At 63.4% G+C, this 8,501-nt stretch overlaps 1 protein-coding gene across 1 annotated transcript; it reads right to left on the bottom strand.

Moving 5' to 3' along the window:
• Positions 1-630: 630 nt before the first annotated feature.
• Positions 631-7,577, bottom strand: RTBDN (retbindin). The gene is made up of 6 exons (XM_034792509.1): positions 7,498-7,577; positions 4,127-4,294; positions 3,611-3,710; positions 2,910-3,038; positions 2,253-2,361; positions 631-1,384 (listed from the first exon to the last, which is right to left on the bottom strand). Exons 2-6 carry the CDS (start codon positions 4,287-4,289, stop codon positions 1,124-1,126), a joined length of 762 nt encoding a protein of 253 aa, XP_034648400.1. The 5' UTR covers positions 4,290-4,294; positions 7,498-7,577; the 3' UTR covers positions 631-1,123.
• Between the last annotated feature and the right edge of the window lie 924 nt (positions 7,578-8,501).

Raw genomic sequence — 8,501 nt, forward strand, 5'->3', positions numbered from 1 at the left:
TCGGGGAGAGAGCCCCCGCCTTGCAGCCCAGCGTCCCCTGGGTGGGCGTGCCATCGCCCTGCACAGCTCCATTCCCGCCCGCTAGACGCAGCTAAGACAAGGCGGGTTCTGTCTACACTAGCTTGAGAGGGGTTGCAACCAGCTTTAGCGTGCGGGCTACGTGCAAAGGCTGTTGCTTGGGTTGGGTTGAATTGACAGTGTCCCCGAGCCTGGCATGGGGGTCAGCAGTGACTCGTGGGGAGAGCGCCCCCTGTTGCCCCGGTGGTGTCAGTGTGCTCTGTCCCCCCCTGCTGTCTGACCCTCGTAGGGCAGTTTCGGAGTCGGCCCAGCATGAAACAAATGGACCTGGCTTATCATCAGCTCCTCAACCCTGTCGGTGGGGGGGAACAGGGCTGCGCGGGGGCAGCATCCGCCCCTGCCCTGAGCCTTTGGCCAGCAGCCACTCCGGGTCCTGGCCTGCAGGGCCTCCAGCTGGCTTAGCCATTGTCTGTGCCAGAGAGCCCGCGCCTGGGGGTAGGGCTCTCGTAGGGGCAGTATTGGCTAGTGGTTAGAGCAGGGAGGCAAGATTCCTGGGTTCTGTCCCAGGCTGTGGGAAGGGAGTGGGGGTCTAGTGCTGGGGTGGGGGTGTTGGGAGGCAGGACTCCTGGGTTCCATCCCCGGCTAGTCAGGTAAACTAGTGGTTAGAACAGGGGAGGATTTAGAGCCAAGCTACCACACTAAGTTTCTCTCAGGCGTTGCCTCTCTGTGCCTCAGTTTCCTCCTCTGCAGTATAGCAAGAGGATGATACATCCCTGCAGGCCTATGTGATTGGGGGGGGGGAGCTGGTTCTGAGCAGGGACTCCCTCCCTGGGAAACTGGGTGCTAGGGGAGGGGGAAGCTAACACCCCTTTGAGCTGGGCCCTATGGCTGTGGGGGGAGGAGAGCTGTGTGGGTTCTCCCCCCGGTAGGTGGCTGGATGGGGTGCAGGAGGGGCCAGAGAAGCAGTCACGGTGTGCGTGGGGGGGACACGATCACAGGGGTGGGGGGTTTGCATAGATTACAAGCGTTCCCCGGCCCCTGGGGCGAGCGGTGTGGGAGGGACTCTCCTAGGGATGGGGGGAGCTGGCAGGAGGGGCCGGCGGGTTTAGAACCCGCTCCCGCTCCCCTCCACGTCCTCCATGAAGACGGAGCGCTTGCGCAGGTCGCGCCGGAGGAGGCCGCTGGCCGGGCAGGGCCCCCGGGGGCTGCCGGCTTTGGTGGAGTCCGGCTCCTCCGAGCTGGCCCCGTCCTCGGGCAGCGGGTCGGCGTCGGAGCCTGTCAGGCTCAGGCACGGGCAGGGCTCCCGGGCGGCCACAAAGGAGTCACCCCAGATGTTCTCGCAGAGCTCCCTGCCGTCCCGGTACATCTGGGGGGCAGAGTGAGGGGAGAGGTTGGGGGTGAGATCTGGGGCCTTTCCCCTCTAGGGGGCGCTGGATCCTATCCAACCCTGGGGCAGGGGGACCGGCTGGCTCAGGGGGTGGGGAATGGGACACGGGGAGATGACTGGGATATGGGGAGGAGAAGATGAGGCTCAGACCAAACCCCTCGGCCAGTCTTGGAGCACAGAGAGGGAGGGAAGCTCACGCTCCATCCCCAGGTACGGGCTCTGGGCCGGATGGGCACCCCTTGGTGGTGGGGGCTGCCAGGCAGGGGGCCCTGCCAGCGTTTGGAGCTCTGCTGCCCGGCTCAGTGTCCGGGAGCCACGCGTGGGCCAAGGCCGCGGCCTGTTGGGCTGAGCACGGGGAGATGTGGCGATGGCTGGGCAGTGCCAGCTGTTGGCAGCTCCCCCCACCCCAGCCCCCTGACCTGCTGCCCAGGCTGAGGGCACATGGGGATTAGGTGCCCTCAGGAGTGGGGATCTCTATCCCCCTCAATTCACCCAGCCCCCTCTATCCATCCCGCCTAGGACAGCACCCTGCGGGTTTATCCCTCTCAGCCAGCCAACCAGCCCCCCGCCCTGGGGCTGGATCGGAGCTGGCGCCCTCTGGAGGGGAAAGGCCCCGTGTCCCATTCCATCCCTGCGTGGCATGAGTTGGACAGGTCTCAGCCCAGCTCTGAGGTGCCTGTATCACAGAATCCGCCCGTCCCTGTTGGTGCCAACCCAGGGGCCTGAGCAGGGCCGCTGAGCCAGAGCCCGAGTCCACCACTTCCCCCCCTCCCTGTAGGGAGGCCCCCCCGGCCTCCCCCCGGCAGGGCTGAGCCGACCCCCTCCCCCGAAAGCAGAGCCCCCTCACCTGGCTGTAGGGCACACAGTCATGGCTGCAATTGTTCCCCTGGGGACCCCACTGCCAGTCACTCACCCAGTTGTGGGCACAAGTCAGGTCATCCTTGCAGGCTTCATACCTGGGGGAGGGGTGAGAAGGGAGGACAGGCTGGGATGGAGACAGACTAGGGGGCTGTTCAGCTGGGGTGTTACAGGGCAAATCTCTCCCCATATTGCCCCACGTCAGACCCCTGGATCTATCCAGCCCAGTAGCCCAGCTTGGCTGCTGCACTCCAGCTCCCTGCAGCAGGGAGTTCCACCAGTCCACCATGCTGCATTAAAGGGGCGGTTCCCCACAGGTGGGAGAGACCTTCAGACTGACCTATCCTGGAGCTTGTCGTTGGGACTGGATTCTCTTTTCCCCTTGGCCATTGCTGCCTGGAGTCACAGGTGAACTCGCACCCTCCCTAGGAATAGCCTGGCTCCCAGCACCCCCCCCCCCCACTCTAACCACTAGACCCTGCTTCCCTCCCAGAGCCAGGGATAGAACCCAGGAGTCCTGGCTCCCCCTCCCCCAACCACTGGACCCCACTCCCCTCCCAGAGCCAGGGGTAGAACCCAGGAGTCCTGGCTCCCAGCCCGCTGCTCTCACCCAGTCAGGAAGGTGGGGGAAGGTGCGTTGACTTACCACGCCTCACAGAAGGTCAGGCAGAGTGGCACCTCCAGGACGGCTGTGGGGCGCTGGGGGTGGGGCCAGCGGGCGGCACTGGGGGAGCAGCGGTAGAAGCATTCAACCCGCTGCAGGTAGTGCTCGCACCTGGGGATGGAGAGCGGGGATTAGAGGGGGGAGCCCCACGGGCTGCCTCTGGGGCACAGTGGCTGCGCCTTGAGCCGTGCACTGGCAGGATGCTGCAGGGAGTGGGGCGGAGGCTTAGCAGGGGGCGCTATCCCCCAGCAGGCAGTGCTGGCCTCAATGCCCCAGGGCGACACTAGGGGGCGCTGTGGGGCGGGGCCTCAGCCGGCAGTGCTCCCTCTCAGTGCTGACCCCAGGGTGGCACTAGGGGGCGCTCTGCTGCTGGTGGTCCCATCTGCTTAGGTTGGGCTATAACTTAGGTCTTTGGGCAACCCTTGGCGTCTAGGCTAGAATTTCAGATTGAGACTGTGATGACACCCACCAGCAGGGCACTGCTGCGGGGAAGCTCACAGCTGGGGGTAGCTGGGTGCTAGCAGGGCACTGCTGCGGGGAAGCTCACAGCCGGGGGTAGCTGGGTGCTAGCAGGGCACTGCTACGGGGAAGCTCACAGCCGGGGGTAGCTGGGTGCTAGCAGGGCACTGCTGCGGGGAAGCTCACAGCCGTGGCAGGCAGAGGGAGGGGTCAGTCTGTCTTACCTGGGGCTGAGGTTCCCGCAGCGATCCCAGTAGATGTCGTTGACCTTGGCGAGTGGGGTGCTGGAGATCTCCTGGGCCACCCTGGGGGAGCAGCAGGCGTCTGGGAAGAGAACCCGGCTGTCCATCAGCGCCACCCTTGACTCCTCCCCCAGGGCCCGACCCCCACCACGGACCTGACCCGCCCTGTGCCCAGGGGCTCCCCGGGGCAGGGCCTGGCATGTGAGGGGGGCTGGGCCCCTCTCGTTCTCCAGAGCACAGGGATCCCCATTAACACGGGGGCAAAGCCTCTGCTCACAGGGTCTAGTGGGGGGAGGGATAGGAATCAGGACTCCTGGGTTCTATCCCCAGCTCTGGGAGGGGAGTGGGGTCTAGTGGGTAGAGCAGGGGGCTGGGACTGGAGAAAGCCCTTGAAACTACCTGCTCTGACCCAGTTTCATCCTCCCGAAACCTCTGATTTTGTGGCCCCCCCGCTGCACACCCCACCTCGTCCCGCACCACCCCATGTCCATCACTCACTGGCGGCGTAGAGCTGGCAAACGCCCAGCTGCCCCTCGGGGCTAGGGGCCACCTTGTGCTTCCCTCCAGCCAGGCAACGGCTGTCCAGGCGCCCGGTGCCTCCGCACAGCACGGCCAGCGCCCAGCCGATGGCCAGAGCCCACACGCTGCCCCCGCCACTCATGGCACCTGGGAACAGAACCAAAGGGGGAGAGGGGTTGGTCAGAAGGGAAAGGTTGGGGGCTCCCCCAGGCCGCGGGCCTGGGGGGGGGGGTGGGGAGGGGGGGCAGGGGGGGGGACAGTAAGACTGGCTTTGGGGGTTGGGAGGCCCCCACTCTGGGACCAGCTTGGCGTGGGGAAGGGCAGGGGTGATGCTGAGTCCAGGGAGGGGGGAGGCAGTGTACAGTGATGTCTCTCTCTACCTCCCCCACCAGCTGGGTCTCTCTCTGACAGCCCAAGTCCCAGCTGGCACGGCTCCTTTGGTCATTATTCAGCTCCCGCAGGGCTGGAGATTGGGGGCTGTCGACACTCATAAGGGAAGATCGGTTGTTGACCCCCAGCTGCTTTGCCTCTCTGGCACTGGGCTGGCTGGGAAGCTGCACAATGTCCTTCCTGACCCCTGCAATGATCGATGCCCTGGAGCATCACAGTGACTGACCCAGAATTTCCCAGTGACCTTCCCCGAGGCCAGGAAAGGATCCAACCAGCCTCAGTCCTCACATCCAAGCTCTCACTTGGGACTGGCTGACCTGTCTCTATCTCCGCTACAATTCCCCCCACGGTGGGTGAACCGCGTCTTTCCAGGGTCGACTTGACTTCCAGCCAAGACTGTATCAGCAGGGGAGCTGCGAGCCAGGACTCCTGGGTTCTAGCCTCGGACCCTGCCTTGGTAGAGGGGCTCGTTCCTGTCGGTGATGCAAGACTCGCGTTCCCTGCGAGGAGCTGGGCGGCTCACATGCTGGAGAAGGTGCCTGGGGGGGCTCAGCCCAGCTGATCCGTTCCCCCTAATTGGATTTGAATTAAAGACCTGGCTGTACATTGGACTTGGCAACTTCTGCTCCCGGGGCCCAAGGTGACTCCTGCTTACGGACCCAGATCCTGCCTTCCCCAGCGAATTAGGCCGAAATTAGACACGGCAGGTGTGTGTGTGTGGGGGGGGTACCTGGCTCCGGCAGCATCCTCCCCGCTGGAAGATCAGATTTCCCCCAGTGCTGCTTGCCTAGGAGAAACCCAACTCCCTGCTCTCCCCAAGGGCAGCTGGGGACCGAACCCAGCCTGGCTTCCAGTCCCCCCCCCCGCTCTAACCACTAGACCTCACTCCCCTCCCAGAGCAGGGAATGGAACCCAGGTGTCCTGGCTCCCAGGCTCCCCTCGCTCTAACCACTAGACCCCACTCCCCTCCCAGAGCAGGGAATGGAACCCAGGTGTCCTGGCTCCCAGTCCCCCCTGCTCTAACCACTAGACCCCACTCCCCTCCAAGAGCAGGGAATGGAACCCAGGTGTCCTGGCTCCCAGGCTCCCCCCGCTCTAACCACTAGACCCTGCTCCCCTCCCAGAGCTGGGGAAAGAACCCAGGAGTCCTGGCTCTGAGTCGCATCGGAAAGGCCTGGTTTTCCTTCCCAGAAGGACAAATGCTTGCGTGGGTGGGTGAGGGGTGCCGTGTTACCAGCCCCAGCAATGAGTCGCCCCCCACCCCCCCAGAAAAAAAAATCACGAGAAATTTAAATAAAACGACTCCCCGTTTTTTCGACCTGGGTGTGTGTTTGAGTCTTTAGGGAGTCACATTTTCTTGCTTTTCATTGGCAGCATGAGGGCTGGATTCTTTTTTGAGGAAAACAAACAAGAGCAGAGTCTGTCCCGTCCAATCACGTGACTCCAGGAGCTGGGGCTTTAAGGAAGAGAACGAGGCTCCGAGCGATACTGCACCATATCCTGGTGTCAGCATCTCTTTCTGCCCCTGTCTTGACCCCTGGAACTGCCAGCTAATGGGAATTACTGACACACACACCTTGGGCGGCACTTTTTGTTTTGGTTTAACTGAAGCGGCTTTAAAAAAAAATACAATTTCAGCCTCTCCAATAGGCTGGGTATGACACAGCAACCAAGGTCAGGGTCCCATTGTGGTGTGTGCAATATTAGTAGCATTACGGTAGCACCTGGAGACACCCCCCCCAACTGAGATCAGGGCCCCATTGTGCCGGGCGCTGCACAGACACCTCTGTGGCAGTCCCTGCCCCAAGCTGGTCTCATTCTAACTAGACCAAGGAAGGATCGTTATCTCCATTGTAGGATGGGGAAACTGAGGCACGAGGCAATCAAACGATTGATCCCAGGAGCCAGGACGCCTGACTGCTAGTTCCAGTTCTGGGTGGGGAATGGAGTCTAGTGGTTAGAGCAAGGGGTGGGGGGCGGGGCTGAGAGTCAGGACTCCTGGGTTGTATCTTCCGGCTAGTGGTTAGAGCAGGGGGCTGGGCGCCAGGACTCCTGGGTTCCAGCCCCAGCCCTGGGAGGGCAGTGGGGTCTAGTGGTTAGAGCAGGGGGGTTGGGTGCCAGGACTCCTGGGTTCTCTCCCCAGCTCTGGGAGGGGAGTGGGGTCTAGTAGTTAGAGCAGGGGAGACTGGAAGTCAGGACGCCTGGGTTCCCTTCCTAGCTGTGCTGCCTGACTTTGGGGGAGTCATTTCCCTACTGTGTGCCCCCCCTTCCCCATGTGTAAAATGCCTTTCTACCGCCCTGGAAGCTCTCAAACTGCCCCACGCCAGCGGCTCTCAACCGTCCCAGCCCCTGAGCACCCCCCGGTTTCACCTCACTTCAAAACCACTTGCGGACAAAGTCAGACACAGCAATCCCCGTGTCACAGCCACACCAGTTCTGAGCAATGGCTGGATTTCTCCTCGGAACCACGTCATTGTACAATACCCCCCCGGGATGGAAATCTGCTTCCATTTCCCCGGCTCGTCTATAGCGCAGTAGAGACAAGTCACCGCCTGTCTGAAACGGGAGCGGGTCCTGACCCGGCCAGGGCTTTTCATGGGGCCTGTTGTAAAACTAGGCAAACCTCTGGCGGAGCTGACGTCCCCCTGGCAGCCCTCCCCGGACCCCTGGCTGAGAACCGCTGCACTACCGGGGAGCTGACTGGTGGTGGGGGTTTATAGAGGAGGGAAACTGAGGCAGAGAGAAATTCAAGCGACTGGTCCGAGCTCCCAGGGGCAACTTGTGGCAGAACAGGGCTCTGAACCCAGGAGTCCTGGGACCCCAGCAAGCCCCTTAACTCCCCCCCACCAAAAAGTCACGATTTCCATGACCCTGAAATCACGCTTTTCTCTCCCCAATAAAATCAAATAGCCGCCCCCCCTCGGTGGGGCAGGCCCCTCGCCCCTGCCCCCCACACTCACCCCAAACTCTCCGCAGCTTTGATTGACCGGGCTGCTCGTCTGCCAGGGGCGAGGTTTTCCTTCTCCTGCTCTGGACTCGTCTGGCTTTGACCCGGGTAGGGAGGGAGCCCGGCTGCCGGGGGGCGGAGTGAATGGGGGTGGGGGGCGGAGTGAATCCGAGGGGGGGCGGCTAAATAGTTCTTCGGGTGATTTCAAACTAGCGCCCCACGGGAGGGACAAGGTCTGGTTCGTTCTCGTGTCGCTGATTCTCTCCCTCCCTCCCCCCTCCAAGCCGTGGGGGGCCCCCTAAGTTATAGGGGCGGCCTGCGCTAGCAGGGGGCTGAACTGCTAGCAGGAGCCCCCCTTCCAGCCCCATGTTCTGATGTGATAACCCCCCACCCCTCACAGAGCCGCTGGGATGTCTATGGGGTGTGTGTGTGGAGCCCCCCATCTCCACTTCCCAGCCCCGGCCACGGGCGACTCTCTGGGGGAGAACCGAGCCCGCAGGGTTGGGGGCGTCGGGCTCCTCTGGGTGGATGTGTTACCGCCGGGAGATTGGGGACCCTCCGCACCCCCTTTTCCCTAGTGGCTGCCGGAGGGTGGAACTGGGCCACCAGACCCCCCCCCCACCGCCTGCTGTAATTAACCAGGAGGGAAACCGCCACCCCCGTCCCTTGTGCCTACCTGCGCAGGCTGTGCAGGCCGGGGGGGTCTTGTCTGGGTGACCCGGGGGGGGGCGATCTTGTCTGGGTGACCCGGGGGGGCCGATCTCCCACCCCGCTGCCGCCGCTGGGCTGGGGAGCGGCGCCTCCGTTCGTCGCCTCCCGCTCCGGCTGCTGCAAAGCAAATCCCTCCCCGCCCTGCCGCAGCCACTCGCCAGCCGGAGCAGCGCCGGGGTGAATCCGGAGTCGCCCGCGTCACACTGGTGTAGGTGGGGGGGCTCTGTCTCTCCCCCTCCTTCCTCCCACATCCCATCGTCTGGGGCCTGCTCCGGGCTGGGCCCGGGGACGGACGTGGTCCGCTGA

This window comes from Trachemys scripta, chromosome 16, assembly GCF_013100865.1.
Source record: "Trachemys scripta elegans isolate TJP31775 chromosome 16, CAS_Tse_1.0, whole genome shotgun sequence".
In the NCBI taxonomy this organism is placed as follows: Eukaryota; Metazoa; Chordata; order Testudines; family Emydidae; genus Trachemys; species Trachemys scripta.

Coding starts and splice junctions, on each gene's coding strand:
- RTBDN (XM_034792509.1), bottom strand. CDS start 4,289: ATGAGTGGCGGGGGCAGCGTGTGGGCTCTGGCCATCGGCTGGGCGCTG. Junction 2,362..2,909: donor CTGACCTTCTGTGAGGCGTG/GTAAGTCAACGC, acceptor CCCCTCCCCCAG/GTATGAAGCCTGCAAGGATG. Junction 1,385..2,252: donor ACTGTGTGCCCTACAGCCAG/GTGAGGGGGCTC, acceptor TCTGCCCCCCAG/ATGTACCGGGACGGCAGGGA.